This window comes from Spea bombifrons, chromosome 1 (genome assembly GCF_027358695.1).
Source record: "Spea bombifrons isolate aSpeBom1 chromosome 1, aSpeBom1.2.pri, whole genome shotgun sequence".
Taxonomy (NCBI): Eukaryota; Metazoa; Chordata; class Amphibia; order Anura; family Pelobatidae; genus Spea; species Spea bombifrons.
Window position 1 is genome coordinate 5,188,114 of NC_071087.1, and position 22,844 is coordinate 5,210,957.

Below are 22,844 nucleotides of genomic sequence, written 5' to 3' on the forward strand. Positions count from 1 at the left end.
ATTCCGGGGAGTGTAATTCATGTTTGGTCTAAGTGGGACAGCAGCTTTAATTTGATTTACTTTATACTTGGGACAGGTAACAGTGCAGCTCTTGCTGAACTACAGCTCCCAAAAATGGTAAAAAAAAAAAATACAAAAACCCAACAAACACATAAATCTATGTTATAGCAACACTGTTATTATGCTGGAGTTCAACGCGTGTTGTAAAAAAAAAATATAAAAAAAAAAATATACAAAAATAAGTAACAAAGAAACGAAACCGCGCCACTAACGCTTAAGTCCCTTTTCTTCCATTTCTTAAGAAATCCACAAACATTTTTTGTACATTATATTCTGAAATCATCAGCTGACATCATAGTAAAGATTTTTTATATATATATATATATATATATATATATATAAAAAAAATAATAATAAAAAAAAATTACACCCCAAGATTGCCAGTCGTACAGGATAATTCCCCAGCCTGCTGGTACGGTACTGGGTGGGATGTGACCCTTATCGCAATCCCCCCACCCCCGGGAATCTCTGGCTATAGCGGTAATCAGGTACGAGGCAGCGGTGACTTACTGTTTTTGTGCATTAGAACCCCCTTTTCCCCATATAATTCCATTTAGAATGTAAGCTCTTGATTTGTATGAAGTTGCCATAAGGCTGGATAAAAGGACAACTGGAAGCCTTAAAGGAACGGCGCACGGCCCCAAACAGCCTCGCTGTGCATTAACGTATATCACAGTACATAGCATGGGCTTACCTGCTGAAAACGCTGCATGATTACAAACACCGGGCTGAATGTTTTCCTACCACCGTCAGCCACAACCGGTTAACATTTTGTGAACCGGAGTATATTTTTTTTTTTAAAGTTTAAATAGAAAACATTTAAATAAATTGAAATAACTGGCGTTGGCTGTGCTGTCATCTGGCGTACGTTGCGGTAAGAGACAGTGAGTGGAATGACAGCATTAAAATCACTGAAGACGGAGTCCGCCAGAAACGGTTTCTGACATCGCCAACGAGTACGATGTGAATGACAGGCGTCAGATGGTGTCCGTGGCAACCACACACAGACTCCGCACTTACTATTCAAGGGATGGGGTACGTCCATCAAAAATCTGTGACAGAAAGAAGGCATCAGAGGGGATATGATGTCATTATGCAAAGGTACGTACGGGGACAATATCCGGCCGCTCTCTGATGATCTGTTCATTAACACGACTGGGGAAAGAACGAGATGCCATCCACTCAGACTCAGACAAAAATGTTCACTTAAAACGGCGAAAGTGGTTCTTTACAGTAGGAGCGGTAAAGATGTGGAATCCACTGCCCACAATAGACGCCTTTTACCAAAAAAATAATATACAGGGATATAGCATGATTATATATATATATATATATATATATATATATATTATTATAAAGACAGGGTCAGTTATAGGTTGTTGATCCAGTGGGAAATAAGGGGATTCTTTTGGATTAACAGTGGGCAGGGGCGGGCTGGGGCGGGGGGCAATTGCCTCCCAGGCCGCCCGAAATCTAATCTAAACAGCCGCTGGGTGCTGATGCCGCCGAGGTCGGCGCTACTTTAATACTTTTTAAAAAAATGTTATATGGCAAGCCAGATCGGCTATTAAATGAAAAAAAAAAAGTATTAAAGCAGCGCCGGCCGGCAGCATCAGCACCCAGCGGCCGTATGCGATGGCCGCCAAGTGATGGGAGCAGCGTGAGGGGTGAAAGCTCCGCCCCCTCGCACTCACCTTTCACCCCTCACGCTGCTCCCATCACTATGCGGCCATCAGATTGGTGGAAATCGAATCTAAACGGCCGCTGGGTGCTGATGCTGCCGGCCGGCGCTACTTTAATACTTTATTTATTTATTTTTAATATGGCAAGCCGATCCGGCATATTAAATAAATAAAAAAAAGGATTAAAGTAGCTCCAGCCGGCGGCATCAGCACCCAGCGGCCGTTTAGATCAGTTTTCCAGCAGTCTGATGGCCGCATAGTGATGGGAGCAGCGTGAGGGGTGAAAGCTCCGCCCCCTCCCACTCAGACTGCGGGAGCACCGGATGTTGGGTGACTGACATCCTGTATACATAGACAACGGTCTGTTGCTACCAGGGGATGGAGGTCTAGACGAAACCCCCCAAAAGTGGAAGTAGAAGGTTAGTAAACCAATTTATTTTTGTATAAGCTATATAATATGTTTTCTGTATTCGTTAAAAACAAAAAAATAGGTATGTGTGTGTAAGTGTGTCCCCAGTGTCACTTCTGTCCCCAATCAGCCCCCCATGTCATTGCTGTCCCCATTCAGCCCCCCAGTGTCGCCTCTGTCCCCATTAAGCCCCCCATGTCATTGCTGTCCCCATTCAGCCCCCCAGTGTTGCCTCTGTCCCCAATCAGCCCCTCCCAGTGTCACCTCTGTCCCCCTTCAGCCCCCGTGTCATTGCTGTCCCCATTCAGCTCTTCAGTGTCAGCTCTGTCCCCAGTCAGCCCACTTTAGGGTATGATCCTAGTAGGATACTCATATTAGCCTTTACAATTCCCCTGCTGCTGTGTACTATACTTCCCATAATCCTCAGCCAGTGTCATGGGGGGCAGTTAACTGGCTGAGCATCAGGGGGACATTAGGTTTTGCTTTTTTTTTTACCATCCTTTGTTGCTATTAAATTTACTTATGTTGAACCACATTTGAATCATATTTGTATTTTTATAATGAATATGCGTTCAGGAAAAGATGGGCATGTATGGTGGGCTGATTCGTGGCACAAAGGGCCACTTCACTTGACTTGCCCCCCAGGCCATAGGCTGCCAGCCCTCCCCTGACAGTGGGGGACTTGATGGACTTTGTGACTTTAACCTAAATCACTATGTTATGCTGTGAAGTTCTTCCGTGGACTCATGCGCGATTTTTTATTACAAAGCCTCTTCATACACAGCCTGGACCCAACCAGCAGCTAACATTTCAGAAGCTTCAGAAGCTTAGTGGGGTATTCCAGGCACCTGAAGTTGCCCCTTCCAATGTAGCTAACCCAAGCTAAACAGAAGGGGCAGATGGGAGGACAAATCCCTTCCATCACCTGGAGAGGGTTCATTTAGCGAGTAATGGGGACCTGCCGCTTCCTCCCACACTCCGCGTCCAACTGGGGCAAAAAAGGTGAATTAACCCTAACCCAAGAAGGGGTACGCACAATGCCCCCCCCACACAAAACTGAGACACGAGTCTCGGCAACTAGAAATGTATACTATTTCCCCCAAAAATACATTAACAAAAATAAAAGGCGAAGGACGGGTCTCTATAACCTCCATTCCAGATCTGTCCTTCGGGAACGAATCAGTCACCGCGAGCGGGTCACGCGTGTATTATAAGGAGGCAGCCCACGCTAACACATACATGCACACACACCTTAGTGCGCGGCTCACAACGGCCTCGCCTGTGACCTCTCCGGATGGCGTTTCTCGCGTGGCATTTCATTAATGCATCAGCCTTTTAACTGGGGACGCATTTCACCCGCACCAGACCCGCTAATTATTGACAGTTGGTGAAGAGGAGATTTCACTTTCCCCTCCTGTTAAATTGCCTCTAATTAGTAATTACTGGTTCACTGTCATCTCCCTGAAATAATCCCGCTGCACACGGGCTCGTTAACCTATTGCTGGGCCCGACGCGGTCTGCCAGCGAGACGGGGGCTTCAACAGATTGACGGAGCAGGAAAGCCCTTCCTTCCTCGGCTGTTGTTTCTGGACAGCGACGGCGGTGGGTGGGGAGGGGTGAGGAGGGTGGAGAGGCGGCCATATTGCAGGTGTGTAGTGGTCATGTGGGACAGTGGGGGTCTATTCACGTAATGGTGAGTTTGCAGGAGCAAAGCGCCCTCCATGCTGCTTTAACTATACATTATACGGGGCCAGTTCATTTCTTTGTGGCGAACATATTCATCCCTGTAATGTGGAGCGGAAATATCCAGATCTCCTGCAAACCCTCTCTTCAGACCTCCAATGAGACCGTCCTTCGTACACTCGGGAGGGGATGGCTTGGGACGTCTTCTAGGGAAGCTAGAAAACCCTCCCCGAAATGCTGAGAAATGGCGGACAGATTTCCAAATCCCACCTTACTGGCCCTTAGCTGGTAAACCACGCGACCCATCTGAACCTGAGGGCTGCGAGCCATGGCGGTGGGGTAATAGTATCAGGATATACACGAAGCAGGGGGTAATAGTATCAGGATATACACGAGGCAGGGGGTAATAGTATCAGGATATACACGAGGCATGGGGTAATAGTATCAGGATATACACGAGGCAGAGGGTAATAGTATCAGGATATACACGAGGCAGGGGGTAATAGTATCAGGATATACACGAGGCAGGGGGTAATAGTATCAGGATATACACGAGGCAGGGGTAATAGTATCAGGATATACACGAGGCAGAGGGTAATAGTATCAGGATATACACGAGGCAGAGGGTAATAGTATCAGGATATACACGAGGCAGGGGTAATAGTATCAGGATATACACGAGGCAGAGGGTAATAGTATCAGGATATACACGAGGCAGAGGGTAATAGTATCAGGATATACACGAGGCAGGGGGTAATAGTATCGGGATATACACGAGGCAGGGGGTAATAGTATCAGGATATACACGAGGCAGAGGGTAATAGTATCAGGATATACACGAGGCAGAGGGTAATAGTATCAGGATATACACGAGGCAGGGGTAATAGTATCAGGATATACACGAGGCAGGGGGTAATAGTATCAGGATATACACGAGGCAGAGGGTAATAGTATCAGGATATACACGAGGCAGAGGGTAATAGTATCAGGATATACACGAGGCAGAGGGTAATAGTATCAGGATATACACGAGGCAGAGGGTAATAGTATCAGGATATACACGAGGCAGAGGGTAATAGTATCAGGATATACACGAGGCAGAGGGTAATAGTATCAGGATATACACGAGGCAGAGGGTAATAACACTCGCTTTGTTCTTGGATCTCTATTAATTTCTAGTTAAGGCAGAAGTCTCATTAATTCGCAAATGTTGTTATTAATCATTTTACTAATCATAAAATCAGTGATGGCCGTATGACCTCAGACTGCGGTAATAGAGCCAACACAGACTGCATGTAATGAGGGAAGAATACATTTCTAAGGCACATAGCAGAAAAATAAAGCATTAATTGCATCTGGGCACTTGGCATTACGATCGTTTTCGAGGGAGCGCAGGGCTCGCGGCCACTGAATTCTTGGCTTGCGCGATCAGAGAATGCAAATCCACATGATGTTTTTGGGTTGCTGACATCAATGATGAAGGGAAAAGACAACTTAGTCAGATAAGAGAACAATCTGGAGCTGAAACAGAGTCCCATAAAGTGGGCCTTAAAGGGACAGCACCATCGGCCTGATGAGGCAGTTTGACTTGGAAATAAATGGTTGGTCTACAACCGTAATCAACTAAATCAGGAGTTTGCTCCCCACAGTGACCCCGTAACCAGCTGCCCCTGTGCTTTAAGGGATAATCTGCCATGGCACCGTCACCGACCAAAGAGAAGTAGCCGCACCATGCAGTTTACTGTAGCTGGGGGGGGCAGGTGCTCGGGGGGGTATCATGTTATATGACCCTGTTGTACAACATCTATAACCACGTAGGATCAGGAAAGGAGCCACGATCTTGAGAGGCAAGGAGATTTGTGTGTTAGTGTGTACGCACATATGCACATGGGGAAGCTTAAGCTTCATCTGGAACTGATTATCTTTGAGCGAAGACCATATTCTCTGGGGCCAATGCGGCCATGTCCATTCTCCTCTTGGGTACATGGCAGGAATATGGTTTTGTAAAAACCCCCACTGAGAATGATGGTGGCTAACAACTTGCCATAGTCCGACAACGACAGGAGCCGAGGACCAACCTGACCTGGAGAGGCTCGCCCCACCACTCCTGCACCACGTACGGTAAGAAAGCCGGACAGCGAGAGAGTGACTGACCTCAGACATCTGCGGGAAGAGACTGATGGCTAGAGGAAGAGCCAGCCCAAAGGCAGCAAGGCACACGAGGCTATGCACTGAGAGGGTCAATCGCGGGTATGAGCGCAGCAACGACGTCCTGCAAGAAAGAGGGGACAACAGACATGTTAACACGAAAAGGAAAATATCAATCTGAAGAATAAAAACACTGAATAAAAAAGAAATATATATATAACACCAAAAATGATAGTGCCGGACTCAGTTATGGTTTTATCGTAGATACCACCATCGTATTATTTCTAGTAGGGCATATATTTAAGTTATGTGAGCAGGGAATGCAATGATAAAGTACTTATTTATATATAGATATAAAAAAGAAACTTAAATGACCTGAAAAGCTAGGGTTTTTTGGATCTCAGCTGAAACATGCTTGAAACAGGCATTACGGCGCCTTAATTGACGATTCAAGACGAGACCAAGAAGTCTTCATAAAAGACGGGCTGAACGGGTCTGATCTGCAGGCAGATTCCACGCTACACGCTAGTGGATGCCCCGGAGACGGTCGCCACTGATTTTGGACTTTTATTGCTTTATTTTCTTTGGTTTTCCCACTCATCTAACTGTTCTTTGTTGATATATTGGACTTAACCTTATGTGAACTGTATGAGTCCAGAAGACCCCAGACCTTAATGTTAGGCTATTTATTTATTACATTTCCTATACATATTTCTGTCTTCTGATTATTTCTCTACCCCCGCGCCTGGTTTGAAGATATTGAAAGAGGTTCCAGAGCACCACATTTTTTGTGTATATTGTATCGAGTTTTGTTTTTCTTTTCATTTGATTCTACGTTTAATTCCTTTGTTCTATGCGTTGGAACAAAGAAGAAAACGGTACGGCGCTCCGACCTAGTACTCGCAATAACCGGTCCTTACATTTTATCGCCGTACACAGCTGGCGCTTTGTAAGAAGTCATATATATTTCGTTTTTTTTTATTTTTTAATAGGAGGGTAGCAGCCTCCTTTCTTAGCACCAAATCTTGGCACGTACCCATCAACGTTCATCAGGCATCTCAACGCCCCGGGCATCTTGAAAAGAAGACTGAACCCAACAGATAATTCCTGTCTTGTCTACCTATCAATAGCCCAATGGCTTTCCCTAATTAACAGTTATCGCTCATTAGTTCCGAAGAAGAACTTTTTGGTTGCAGTGTGTCGGCTGCGTATCTGCATCAGCACAATCAGAACGTGAAAAACCAGTCGCACAATGACTTCAATAAAGCGCACATTCAAATGAAGGCCCTAAGGGCTGCGAGTTACGGAAGAACAGAATGGCTGAGCCAACCCCGGCTTTGTTTGAGGAAACTTCACCGTGATCCAGAGCTCGGGACGTGTCGGAACACCTACGCAGGAAGTAGCAAAAGCCATCAGATAGCGTGAAAGTGTGTCAGCGGCAGCGAGGTGATAGGTAAAAGAGACTGCACAGAACCCTGAACGCGTTGGGACCAGATTGCCGCGATTAATGACGGGTGTCGGGTTCGTTTTCTCGCAGGTAGGAAACAAAACATGTCGGGTTATTATTTTTTTTTGACGCGGATCACACCCAGCCTGTGCCAGGCTCAGCACACTTCCATTGTGCGGGTCTCCGCATATGTGGCGACACATAGGGACGAGACTGGAATATCCGGAGGATCTTTAATGGTCCCATCCCGGGGAGACAATCCCAGAAGAATGAGAGGAGCCCATAGAGACAGTCGGCGGGCAAGAGTCAGAATCCAGCTCCGGATGTCTCATCGTTGGGACCTGCCGATGGTTACTACTAAAGAGGATCGGCTGTGGAATAAAAAGATCCATAGCATGGGTGTAAAAAAAAAAAAAAAAAAAAAAAAAAAAGAAAAAAAAATCACAATATCTGAATTGGAAAGGAACGGATAACGGATAAATAAATAATTTTTTTTATTTTTTTGGCCACTCTTCAATACCCCAAAATAATGGGAATTCAGATAACGAATATATAAATGAGCTGCATACTTGTCGGTAATGATTTTATTAGATTTTATAAAAAATGTATTGCCTATTTTAGTTTCAATGCCCTCGGGGGGGGATTTAAACTTATTTTTGTTGCCATTAACAACAAAAATTTGTTAATTTAATTTTTTTTCTGTTAAAATGAACAAACAAATTAAAAATGTAGGAAAATTCCAAACCAACTTTTAAGCATTTGAGTACGTCAATTAATTCACCTGCAGGGTGAAGCCTTAGGGATCCGCAACGGGGTTATACGTTTATGAAGCACTCAAATCGCACCTTTTACATTTTTTTTTTAAAGGATATAATTTTAATTCAAAAGTTTTAAATGAAAAATGTGCTATTAGTATTAATCCCCCCCCAAAAAAAATATGTTTAATAAATGCTTGGCATATGTGTATAGTTAGGTGAGAAGGTGAGCCCCTCTAAACAAAAAAAAAACTAAAACAAAACAAAAATCTTAATTTATTTCTTTTTTTAGACATAATTAAAAAAAGAAAAATACTAAAATAAAAATAAATGAATTTAGGAAGCATAAATACGATCTAGCCATTTTAGTCTAACATTTTCTTATTTTTTGTACCAATCTCTACCGCTCACAACTTGCTATTTGCACATTGTCAGCCTCTTCCCGATTGGCTGCTCCCCCCGTTTTGCCCTTCCTGATTGGCTGCTCCTTCTGCAGGCTCTTCCTGATTAGCTGCTCATATTTTTATAACTTGTACAGTCAATATTTCTTGGACTCTTTAACGGCGCTCTCTTCTCAGACCGCGCATGAGCCTCTAGCGCTAGAGATTATTTCCGGCCGCGCAGGCCTTCTGTAAAGCTATTATCACAAATATCTCAGGGCGAGGCAGGGATTAAAACCATGTGACGGAGCAGCAAGATGGCGGCTCCCGCGAACACCGCAACCGGGAACAAGAGAAAATTTTTGTGTTAATAATTAATAAATATTAATACTTGCAAGAAAACATTGTTTTAGCACTTTTGATTTTTTAAAAAACACTTTAATACCGTTTTCTGTTTCAAAAAAGTAATTTACATAATACAATGTTTTTGACACCTGCATATTATATATATATATATACACACACACATACATATATATATATATATACGTACTGATTATCAATATATGCAGTATGTGTCCTATTCCTAAAACAAAAGCTTTGGGTTAATTCCTATAAATATCTTAATACAACCCCACCCAGGTGATCAATGTGTTTAAATACAAACTTATACTAATTATTTCATTAAATTAAATCGCAATTAAATTCAATTAATCCCATTTAGTGTATGTTTATTCTTAATAACAGGTGAACATATTTACACACCTATCAATTCATTATTAATAAATACCGGTACAAAATACAACATTTCTAACATGAAATTTATTTTTATATATATATATATATATATATATAAATAAATATATATATGTATATACACACATAGTATATACCAGTATATATATATATATATATATATATATATATATATATATATATATATATATATATATATATATATATATATATATATATATATATATAAAGTTAAATTGCTAACATGCAGCACGTATAAGCAATATAATTCTTCCCGTAGATATGTTTCTGCCACGTGCTGACTAAACAGTAAGGACGGCCTGAAAAATTGTGGATTTAACGCTGAGAAATAAGCTGCCATATTGTTTAATTTAAACAATGTCCGACAGGGGCCATCAGCGATGGGGAAAGACTTACGAGTATTTTGTGAGCAAATAATATCACGATTAACGGCTCAAGCAAACGCTAATGAGTCCCCTGCCCGCAAAAGCTTACAATCTACAGGGTTACCTAGGAAGATCAGAGCCCATTAACGATTTCCACCTAGATTTGTCTTCCTAATGTTTGCCGGTTGCTTTAATCTGCCCCCCCCCCAAGCTTCATTCCTGTCTCCTCTGGAGCTCCAATCTTTGTCATTAATGCCCCGTTGGTCTTCCCACTATCACCTTACCCCAACAAAAGTAATAAGACGGGAAAGATTGCAGGCGAGAATTACCGAACCAATTTAAAATTAACAGTGGATATCGTGAGATGTCCTGCAGAGATGGTAACGAAGAAGTCCGGCTCGCATTACAATGGATGGAACGTCTTAATTAAGCAAAAGATATGACTTCATTTAAGGAGGGAGACGCGGGGGTATCCTCCCCCCAATTAAGCGAAGAAGGTGCAATTTCTTAATTGGCCATGCGATTCGGAGATTGGTAAAAGTTCCGTAAAATGATTTCTAATTAGAAGGGGTGGTCAGCGTCCTCCAGCCCCACGGACGGAAAACTCCACTGACGCAGACGCGGCATTTAATATCAGAGAAAGGACTCGCTCGCACGACACCTTCTTGGGCTTTGATCCATTGTGTCGATGAATGAACCGGCTTAAAGTACATTCACAGGGTGACGTTTGGGGGGTTTTTTGATGTCGAACCAATCGAAGGTTATTAGCGCGGCTTAAAACCCGAACGGTCGCCGTGACGGATTCGAACGAAATAAATTCATTTATGAGAACGACCTATAGCTTGTGCGTTTTATTTTTCTTTGCCAGTCGGTGCCGTGGTTTTAGGGGATATTTTACCCCAGGGATCTACAGCAAAAGCAAAAAAAAAAGGTGCAATTCCCTGTCCGGAAGCTCTCCCCATTCCCCAGCCTTCCTCAACCAATCAGCAACGATCAGCAACTTAATGAGGAGGGATAACCATGTAGTCAGCATGACTGCTCACACATATAACGTGGGGTTCCAATACCTGTATAATTTACGCATGTTACACATATTACAGGGGTTTCTTTAGAGCACAGAGCTGTGCCACGTGGGATTTGGGGAAAGGGACAGACATTTGGACATTTGTTTTACTTCTTCATAAAAACGTATTCGAATAAACCTGTCGGTGAAGGATCTGGTCTCAGCGAGATTCTCTTTCGGAGTCAGACGTACGAGGAGCAGAACATAGTCAGTAAAAACCATTAAGGGATCAGAAACACGCCACACACATGTTCTGCGCCCGTTGGCATGATAAAGGCCTTTGGCATGCTCATGGCTTATCTCATTAGGGCTCTTATACAAGACTTTGCTCAATCAAACAAGATCTCACTGGATTCCGTCTGTTTGGCTTCTTTTACCAACTGCCAGATGGATGGTTTGTTTGATCTTCTGCTGTGTCTGCTCCCAGGGGCTTTTGGCTCCGGTTCTATAGGACAGCCATGACTCCCATACCCCACTCCCATCTAGGGGAGAACCCTCCCGTCTTCCGTTCCTGCCAAGGGGAGAACCCTCCTACCATCCACTCCCGCCCTTCAGACCCACCTAGGGGAGAACTCTCCCATACTCCACTCCAGCATAGGGGAGATGCCTCCTTAATCCAATGTAGAAAGAACCAACCTTGCATTACTTCTGACTCACTAAAACCTCCCAACTCCATTCCTGACGTAATCGGCACTGATCAACAACATCCTCTAGTCCTTAATTAGAGCTGACCTTGCTTTAGCGGACGCCCTAAGTGGACAACACTTTCAGCTCACTTTGAACTTCCATAACTCAAACCACGGCTCATTTAGGGTTTATCTCCCCCCCCCCCATTCCTGGTTCGCTTCTGTCAGTCAATGAAAACTCAATAGCCGACTCGAAGCTGGGTTGTTTAACGCCGCTGATTTAAACATGCCCCCCAGGCAAACTTTCATGAGTGTATCACTTTACTGAAAGCCCATTTAAATGTCATGTCGAGTTTATAGATTTCCTTTCCCCTTCTCTTGGCTGATTAATAGCTTTCTCTGTATGTGTGGAGGACACGTCTTCAGTAGAGCTAGCTCTCTCGTTACCCGATCGGGACACTTATCCGACGGTTCAGTCAATATACTTTCTCAGCGCACCGTGGTGTTAGATGGGAATTCTCGCTCATTTCACTTATAAGGGGACAGACTCGGCAAGGACCAGCCACGGCTGGAGCTGGTAATTACTGTGATAATGACGGTGTAGCTGATGGGGTCAGGAAGACGTTGAGCCTGTGCTGTAAGGAGAGCTCAGAGCTTCTCAGAGAGGAAACAATTTGACACGGCGAGCGTGGCCCTAAATTACAGAGAAACCCCAGAGAATGAAAAAATAAGACAATTTAGGGGAATCAAAACAGTTTGGAACTGATATTAACCCCACACTCTGTCCCAAAGAGCTTCCTTTCTACTATAAACCCCACATTTTGCCCCAAAGATCCTGTAATCTACTATAAACCCCACATTTTGCTTTAAATATCTTGTCATCTTCTAGAAGCCCCACAATCTGCTCCAAAGAGCTTTTAGTCTTCTATGAACCCTACATTCTGCCCCAAAGAGCTTCCTTTCTACTATAAACCCCACATTCTGCCCAAAGATCCTGTAATCTAGTATAAACCCCACATTCTGCTCCAAAGAGCTTTTAGTCTTCTATGAACCCCACATTCTGCCCCAAAGAGCTTCCTTTCTACTATAAACCCCACGATCATCCCCAAAGAGCTTCCAATCTACTATAAACCCCACATTCCTCCCCAAAGATCCTGTAATCTAGTATAAACCCCACATTCTGCTCCAAATATCTTGTCATCTTCTAAAAACTCCACATTCTACTCCACAGAACTTGTAGTCTTCTATGAACCCCACATTCTGCCCCAAAGAGCTTCCAATCTTGTATGAGCCCCACATGTTGCTCCAAAGGGATTGTGTGGTCTGCCAAGGTCCCCATTAGGATTAAACGCGCCCCTGATCAGATGTGAGAGCCTATATTCATCCAATATGACTTCTGTCTATTACTTGACAACTTTGGTGAAATAAAAACCGCGTTCACACAACGTCATGTTTTCAATGAGCAGTCCCATCGCTAATACTGGTGATGGACCATCGAGGCCAGTCCGAGACGGGCCGGACCTTTCACTTTCAGGTATTATATCCTAGAGAAAGTGTTCACGTAAAGCAGCGCAGGGTGTCTAACCTTCTTTCCGCCGTCCAGACTTCTCCGCACTTACCGGCAAGTCTCTTTAGTCATTAGTGCTGTATGCCCCGGGGCGTTCGCATTCACCTCCCAATAGAACGGGTTTAGTGATCTAACATACAGAGGAGAGGAAGCCCCGGAGGCCTTTTCAGGCAAACCACCCCTCACCGCACCGGGGAAAATCATAGACTACATCTGAAGCGACAAACAGGTGATTTATTATTATTTATTGTTTTATATAGCGCCATCAAATTCCGTAGCGCTGTACAATGGGATGTTTATGTTTAAGTACTTCCATACTGTAATAGCGCTACAGAATCTATGAATACGATGTAACGTAGGTGACTCCAACGGCACAAACAAATGCTCATAACAATAAAACCATCAGCCCCAGGCATCGCTGAAACAACCCCCCCCCCATTCCTTTATTACGGAATTCATGGTGACGACAAATAACACCTTCGGAAGCGTGGCGTTGTTCTTACTTCCTGGTTTACAAAGATCAGCGATTATTACCCCTTAGGAAAGATTCCTCTGGCTCAGGCTTTCCTCTTGATTGGGCGGTGAATAACCAACAGATTACCTGATAACTGTAAACACACACCTGATTGGACCAGAGGGGTTCTTTAGCAAAAACTGAACATGCCCCCTAGTGGACATCTCGATGTTACTGTAAGCGATATCACTTAGATCCATAAAGCTATTTGTTACTACAAAGGACTCTACGTAATGGCATGCAATGGGAGAGTAGTAGATAAGTTGAACAGCCTCCCAGCAGAAGTGGTAGAGGGTAATACAGTGAGGGTATTTAGACGGATTAAGGTTTGAGTTCCTGAAGTCCATTGTCCCAATTTTAATGGGGGGATTGGTTAGAGGCCAATTTGCCGGAGAGTCCAACCAGCTTGGCAAGGAGGCAAAAAATGGGCTTTCAAAGCCAGTATGTGGCTGATACACTACATCCGTTTATTTATTTATTTTTTGTTATTATTGGGTGCTGGGGTTGGAACGCCGATGCCGCTATCTAAATAATATATAAAACAATAATAACTATCCAAGGCCACCCCACCTTTGGGTGGTCACTACCTCCGAGCAGACGCCTATCCCTAATAAGTACATATGAGTAACACTCCGTTCACGTATTGTTCCCGTCTGGAGGTATCCAGTTGTGGCATTAAACAGCCTCGTAGCCATAAGGAAAGGAAGCTGCAGAAAATGATGTCAGGTTAGCAAGCTATCATAGCCGGGGAGACAATTACCGGCACTCCCAAATAACCGGTAGCTCATTGTTACACAAACATTCTGGAAACACCTCCGCCATAAATCCAGATTGGAGATAAAGGCTGGGCTTTGAAGGTTTTGTCCTTAAGGGAAGAGGAATATATTCCAGGTATGCGACCTCTGCGTGTCCTGCAGGCGAAGACCTTCTCACTTCAAAGGGCCGAGCGCCTCTTCCCTGACAGCACGACACTCAGAACATCTGCTGGATCTGACGGGCACCATCATTTCTCTAATGGGTTCAGCACGCATTAGGGATAAAAATACACATTTTCATATTAACCACGTCTATAAATAGACAAATTTAATCAGCTTCGAAAAAAAAGTCACACTTTGGCTCTACGGTAAAAACTTCTAAATACAAGGACCGGTTCTGTCTTCTAAAAGCTTTCTGCATGCTCTTTGTTGAGTTTTGTGCAACAATGTAACGTGACTTATTGTATCAAGCAGCGAAAGCAACGGGGGGGGGGGGCAAGCGAGGGGCAACCGTTCCTCCAAAAAAAGAAAAACTTCCATTTGTTTAGGTCCTGTAGCCGTTGGTGACCGAGTTACCCAGTTTACCCCAGCATTGAGAAAAGGGGGTAGATAAGAGGGCTACCCGCTGGACTCCTGGGGGTAATGGGACTGTCCCAGTTGGCTCCGTCTGTCGGTGGGAATGGGGCTTTAAGGGCCACTAAGGTAGTGAAATATCCGTAGTAGCCACCCCTAGTAGGATTCTACAGCCCCCCACACGTCACGAGGCTACCCTGCCTATCCAATTTAAAGCCATAATAGTGGTAAATGATAATAAATTGTACAGCGCTGCGGTATATGGTGGCGCTATATAAACCAATAAACAATAATGAAAATAATAACGCATGTCCATTTGAAGTACACATTTTTGATATCTATTTGCAGGCCCCCATTATTCGTTCTTTTCCTGGAAGAGAACCGTCCACTTCAAAGCATTCAGCGACATTTATTCACTTATCGATACGTACCTGGGGACTGTCAGGGATTTGCCCCAAAATCGGGATCTCAGGGTGACTGGGCAGATTCTCAGGGTCATACAGTCCGGACCCGACTCACTCGATATGAACAAATCTAAGACCCCCTAATCAATGCTTTTCCTACCAGTGTGTTACGGTTGATGTCCCTGCTTGAATCCAGGTGACTCAATTAATGCGATCTTTAAGTAATAACAAGTCTTGCTTACAAAGCCTTCCTGAACCAATCAACGACAATCAGCGACTTCCCAGCAGGGGAGGGAGAAGCTCTCCGGGAAGAATACGTTTAATGTGATGCCATGGAAACGCGGACACCGCCACCTCAGCTCATAGGAAAGTTATTCTTAATACAGAAAGTTAGAACGAAATAAACAAGATGCTCGACTCTCTCTTACCCCCCAGGCAGGAGCGTCAGCCCCCAATCACAATCAACCGGCAGGAGCTCAATTTAAAGCAGAGGCAGGTCCGCGGACACCCCGCCGGCTTTGACAGATATAAAGTGGCTCTGAGACACCTAGTATCTTTTTTTATTATCCGGTACAGATTGTGCTCGCGGTTTCCATGTAATAATTTCTCTCCGTGGTTGGGAACGCGTTCCTGTGCAGGGGAGGAAAAATTCAAGGAAGCCGGCCGCTGTTACTTAACTTAAAGTAAAGATTTTTACTTTTTCGGCTACAGACGGCTCGTTATTTTAATGTTTTATGGGAATTTTTATTTTTCTGTTTGCTACGCCATACAGGGAAAATATATTCATCGCTGTGAAATATGGCAGCCTGTAGGGAGCTCATTCAATACGCTAAGTAACCGGGAATATTCTTATCATCTGGCCAAGCCGCCGGGTACCGGTCAGTCGGGTTCCGGGCTTCCATCCTACCCCATATCTAAAACCTTTCTGTTTGCTGTCCATTTCCTTCTATAATCGCTGCAAACAAGCGGAAGCCGCATAGTACAGACCGCGACGCGCCAGACCAAGAAAGGGAAATGAAACAATTAACGGCCCCAATCTACAGGCGGTGCAGCCAGAAACACCGAGATTTATTTAAAGTCCCACGGAAAAAATATTCTTCTTCTTCAGCATAAATAACAGTAACAACCCCCCAGCGCTGTATACAGTAATATACCCCCCCAGCGCTGTATACAGTAATATAACCCCCCAGCGCTGTATACAGTAATATAACCCCCAGCGCTGTATACAGTAATATAACCCCCCCAGCGCTGTATACAGTAATATAACCCCCCCAGCGCTGTATACAGTAATATAACCCCCCAGCGCTGTATACAGTAATATAACCCCCCAGCGCTGTATACAGTAATAAGCCCCCAGCGCTGTATACAGTAATATAACCCCCCCAGCGCTGTATACAGTAATATAACCCCCCAGCGCTGTATACAGTAATATAACCCCCCAGCACTGTATACAGTAATATAACCCCCAGCACTGTATACAGTAATATAACCCCCCAGCACTGTATACAGTAATAACCCCCAGCGCTGTATACAGTAATATAACCCCCCAGCGCTGTATACAGTAATATAACCCCCCAGTGCTGTATACAGTAATATAACCCCAGCGCTGTATACAGTAATATAACCCCCCAGCACTGTATACAGTAATATAACCCCCCAGCACTGTATACAGTAATATACCCCCCCAGCGCTGTATACAGTAATATAACCCCCCAGCACTGTATACAGTAATATAACCCCCAGCACTGTATACAGTAATATAACCCCCCAGCACTGTATACAGTAATATAACCCCCAGCACTGTATACAGTAATATAACCCCCCAGAGCTGTATACAGTAATATAACCCCCAGCGCTGTATACAGTAATATAACCCCCAGCGCTGTATACAGTAATATAACCCCCAGTGCTGTATACACTAATATAACCCCCAGCACTGTATACAGTAATACAACCCCCAGTGCTGTATACAGTAATATACCCCCCAGTGCTGTATACAGTAATATAACCCCCCAGCGCTGTATACAGTAATATAACCCCCCAGCGCTGTATACAGTAATATAACCCCCCAGCGCTGTATACAGTAATATACCCCCCCAGCGCTGTATACAGTAATACAACCCCCCAGCGCGGTATACAGTATTATTACCCACCCCCGCGCACGGTATACTATTATAATCCCCCAGTGCTGTTTACAGTAATATAACCCCCAGCTCTTTATCTGCAGATCTGGAGCCGCCGTTGCTGTCAGTCATGTGACACCACACTGAGCTGACGCTTTACGGCAATGCTAATGAAGTCTACTGTTTTAAGTCCATTGACTCGGATTCTAACAATTGTACATAAATTTGCGGTACTTACTTTTCAAGTACAGACATAATGATGGGAGGTAGGACCAGTATCGGCATCGGAAGCACCACTCTGGTGAGAGCCGTCTCGAGCAGAGCCTGAGAAGACACAGAGGAGCGAGAAGCTTCTAACCTGGACAACCATGTGACCCATCCCCATATTTTATTATTTTACTTTATTTAACATAAACTCTCGAAAAAACCTCGCGAAACGAGCTTTTAGTCGGTCCGAAATTTGTTCACAGAAGAATTTTGTCACCTTTCAAAAATCCCTATTTTGACATTTTGTGCGCTCTTCAGAAGGGTTGATAAGAGGTTTTTTTGTTTATGGGGGGGGTTTAAAAAGTTATCTCTCGATCACGAGACACGATAAGGCTTTTTTAAAAGGTGTTCCGCCGATCGTGTTGTGACGCGTGTCATGACGTCCCGCCGTAAAGATGTTCAGCGAAAGCTGCATGTCCGTCAATCAAAGAATATTCATTTCATCTAACAAATGGGGGGGGCAGCGGTTATTTTGGGGAGCAGGCAGTAGAATTGTTGCTTTTCAGCGCCTCCCCGTCCATGAAATATTTCTGCATTTAGATAAATATAACCCGGTGTTTTGCTTAGAGCCATATGGATAATTTTAAAGTTTTAATAAGTATTTTCAGATTTTAATATTTAAATTCCGATGGATCCCTTGGGACGGTGAATAAAGTTTGTATGAAATAACTGGAAGCATATGGTCCTTCCCTCTTCGTAGAGCCTTTAAAGACAGGTGTTCGCGAGCAGAACTAGAACAGCTGGGGGTCGTTTTACTAAAAAAAAAAAATCTATTCCTGCAAAAAGCTGCACCGCGCAAAAAAAAACCACGACTCCGGGATCCTGGTTTGCGACTAATTAACACCAATCAAAAATATCGGGACTTATTAATCAATGTCTTCCAGCACAACCAGTGGGGCACAAAACAACCACGGATTATAAAAAAGAAATCCATTCCTTGTGTCCAAGACGTGGCCTGAATAAAACTTTATCTACGTGCTAGCGTGTGTATGTATGTGTGCGTGTAATATACATATACATACATACACGCTAGCAGGTACACTAGCGTTCCACCCCAGAGGGGATCGGGATTATAAGGGTTCCAGGGCCCCGCTGGCTGTTATTAAACATGCATTACATTTTCGGAGCGGTTCGAGAAAAGATAAAATACCCACGTGTTTTGCGGCTATTTTCGATGAACCGACGATGTTTCCGTTGCCGTCAAGAACATCAATGCCTTCTTCGAGCTCGCCGTGTCTCATCAGGACCACGTTGCAAATATTGGCGCTTGCTTAAAAAAAATAAAGGGTCAAAGGTTTAATGTTATCCTGTGTGTGTATATAGGCAATATACAGTACTGTTCAAAAGTTTTAGGCAGGTGTGGAAAGAAATGATGTAAAGTAAGTCGTTAATAGTTTACTTTTTATCGTTTAACAAAATATAAAGTGAGTGAATAGAAGAAAAATCTAAAATCAAATCGATTTGCTGTGACCACCCTTTTTCTTTAAAACAGCCTTAATTCTTCTAGGTACACTCGCATACAGTCAGGGATTTTGTAGGCATATAGCTACGCGTATGATTAAAGAATTACGCCAAACAGGTGCTGATCATCGTCGATTTAATATGTAGGTTGAAACAAAATCATTAACTGAAACAGAAACAGCTGTGGAGGAGGAATAAAACTGGGTAACAGCCAAGCTCACTAACAAGGTGAGGTCGCTGAAGACGTCCACCATGGCAGGACTGAGAACAGCAACAACCCACAAGGTAGCTACACCATCTCAGCAAGGTATCTCCCAGGCAGAAATTACACAGCAGACGGGGTTCCGGATGCATCCTTTCACACCTTCCTAATACATTTGCACTGCACTAATATATATGTATTATATTATATATATATATATATATATATATATATGAAAAATATTTTATCTATATTTTAAAGACAATTATGATCTACGATCTCTTACGTCTATATCTGGTATGCTCTAAATTTTATCTGTTCGGGGTAAATTAAAAAAAAATGATACATAACAACAAAAATAAATATTAAATATTAAAAATAATCCAGGGAACATTTCTGCATTGAAAACAATATGTTCCTGTGACCCTCAGTCAATCAAAAATGAAAAGCAGACTGTTTACAAATCTAAATGAGACTGGAAACCATATTGTTCAAAACAGTAAAAGATTCACTAAGTTCAAGGAAAATATGAATGCACACACATTTCGGAAAGAAATAGCTGGAATTCGTGGCACGGTAGTTAGCAAAATAAATTATTCACATACCACCCAGCTGGCCCCATTCCAATGTTAACAATATTAATTTAATGCTCCATCTCTGTGAGGAAATCATTAGTCGTAATTTTGGGGTTTTAGCAGAATTTAGTAAATTCCCTATCTTGTGTTTTTTTTCCACCTGAATTAAGTTCCTAATCCTGGTCACCACAAGGTCCTTTTGCCTCTGTAGACTTGACACTGAACTCAAAGGCGATTGGACAATAGGGGGGATTTTAAAATGTTTAATGCAATGGCGATTAGACAATAGGGGGGGGTTTAGAATGTTTCATGCAGAATTCTTGCGATGGAGCTCTTCCTTGTGAATATCTATACTTTTGGATTTTCATAAAATGATAGGTTAAAAACGAACTCAGGATGTCAGGGCCTGAACTCCACTTTTAATGGCAGGTAGAACTTGCACAGGAGCGAAGCCCAATCTCAAACAATTTATCATGCGTTGTTATGTCTATTACTTGTATCCAACGTAAGATCAGCACTGGTTAACAATCCCTAAGGTTCGACGGAAGGTACACTAAGCTGTGTCAGGCAACGGTCCTCCACATCATACTCTCGACACTGTCCAACAAGGGCGAGGAGACATAATTCTGTGCTATCAGATGCAAAGATCTCTTGTCTCTCTTCCATTAGACAATAAAGACAAGGGACGTTGAATCGTGCGAAGGTGCTGAAGGTTTGGGTGAAACGTTGCTTCTCCAGGATCCTGATGGCTTCACCGGTATATGGACCCATTTGGACGAGAGTCTAATGGAAATTCTTTCTGAACAAAGAACCCCAACACAAGGCAGGGTAAAGGTATCAAAGGCCTCTTATAAAGCAGGAGCAAAATGCCTATGCTTTCTGTTGTCTTCTTCTCTGTAGCTCCACATTTGACCAACCAAGGACCATCAAGATCTGACCTTGTGGTATCCATTCTTCTCTGCACTCCTACCTATGTATTTCACAGAAGCCATTATAAGAAGTCAAAAATAGCCCTTAAGGTTATAAAAAGTTTGCAGGGCCATGTGCTATTCACAAACACCATACATTACGCCGGATTATATCATAACTGTATCTGTCGTGGGCCACCATAGGGAAAAACGTGCATGCCTAGACCTTAATTACCATTTCAATGACTCGTTCTCAGGGTTATAAAAGCTTTCAGCAAAGTGAAGGCTGCGTGAGCGAAAGGAATATTTCCAAACTCGGGATAGTTCTGATTTATTGGGTGTTAGCCGTATTAAACAGTTAGGTGTGATTAATGGGTGTAAATGAGATGTTCTGGATACGCTCGTGAATGATCTCTCAGCGAGGAAGGGACGGCCGCAGATGGTAGTTTTTCCCCTGTGGTTTCTAATCCATTTTCTTAAAATAATTGGTGAGCTTTAATATATGCGGCTGTGACAGAGAGAGAAATCCGTCGGCGGGTCTGAGGATTTGCATGGGAGGCGACACGGGGATAAAGCGCGGAGACTTCACCAGCTCCTGTCCGGCTGAGGGTGATAGAAGTTTGAGGGGCCGTAGTGACCCTCGCATACAGCACAGCCGTAAATGGGGGGGGGGATATTTTTTCATACATTAATCATTTGTTTAAAAGGATCATGATCTAAATGCGGTGCTGACCCCACACTTCCGAATTCAAAACATATATAGATAAGCAATGCATATGACACAAGAGCAAGCAATTGTAAGGCTGTTGCCATAGAAACTAGAAGAAAAAGTTTACTTGCTCTCATGTGATTAAACCCTCAGAAGAAAGAATAACATGACAGATCTGCTGAGGTTTATTTGCTTTTTACACTAGACAGAGCAAATCAGCGCTTGGGATGAGGTGCAATGCGAAGACTCCACTTTAAGTTCTCTGCCTCTACAACGTGACTTTGCCTGGTGATACCCCTTACTCATTAGACTACCGGTACACATGAGACATATTTCAAGCTCACAGACATCCAACGGGGGTTCACTGATGGTTCCAACAGAACTTTCCTGGACTGGGAACCAATTGGAGTTGTTGTACACGGGAGTCAGCAACGATACTCTTTACATGACTCGGTCATAAGTCATGATGGGCGGAAGGGGACAATCTGCCAGCACCGTTACCTTTCTTTATCTGTTACAAATTAAGGTAACGGTGCTTATGGATCTGCCCCTTCTGCCCATCATGACTCTAAAGCCCTCATGACCACGTGATACATCATGTAAATAGCAGCGTTGCTGACTCCCATGTACAACAACTCCAACTGGTTCCCAGTCCAGGAAAGTTCTACTGGAACCATCAGTGAACCCTCTCATTGGATGATCCAACCCTCTCATTGGATGCCTGTAAGCTTGGAACAAAACACAAAGTACGTGAATGATAGAATGATAAAGTACAACTGGTCCAACAAACCATCAGTCCATGGTGTGGATTCGGTAGCCTGCGGGTCCGTGGCAGGGCGCTTTCTCCAGTACACAGCGACCCTCTGGGACACAAAAGCTGTGCTTTATTTATTTACGAGTCAAGAGGTCTGAGCTGATGAATTAACTAAACCCATGAGCTTCCTCGGCAAAACTAATAGCCTCTCCCCGGAGGTGAAAGTGACACGAAACAGTATAAGGCGGCAATTAGAAAGGTTTCTGAGTTCTGAGAGAGGCAAGTTATAACACAAACGCGAGATAATGGAAGAGGGGTGTGAAGGTTAATGAGACCGCACCAGCTTCATTTGCAGGCCCTTGTTGGGTGTAATCAGGAACTGTTAGACAAACACAACAACGAACAAAAAGGATGATGGTAAAAAAACGAAAAAAAAAAACAACAAAAAAACCCCACAAATACACGCACACATATTAACATATCGTACGCATCATTCACTCACCTACAGCTGGGAACGGCACGAAGCGCTGGATCAAGAGGCGAGTGGAAGGGGTAAACTTGTGAGCTCTCTGGACCAGAACGTTAAGGCCAACCTAGAATTAATAACGGAGAGAGATTAGAACCCTGGCGCGATCTA

The 22,844-nt window shown here is 43.6% G+C and overlaps 1 protein-coding gene across 1 annotated transcript in view; it reads right to left on the reverse strand.

Moving 5' to 3' along the window:
* SFXN5 (sideroflexin 5) overlaps positions 1-22,844 on the reverse strand; it is a 76,315-nt gene that overhangs the window by 13,595 nt on the left and 39,876 nt on the right. Inside the window, exons 10-13 of the mRNA XM_053458098.1 lie at positions 22,710-22,800; positions 18,753-18,868; positions 17,570-17,655; positions 5,989-6,106 (exon numbers count right to left, since the gene is read on the reverse strand). Of these exons, the coding sequence (XP_053314073.1) occupies positions 5,989-6,106; positions 17,570-17,655; positions 18,753-18,868; positions 22,710-22,800 (411 nt within the window). The remainder of the gene's footprint in view (positions 1-5,988; positions 6,107-17,569; positions 17,656-18,752; positions 18,869-22,709; positions 22,801-22,844) is intronic.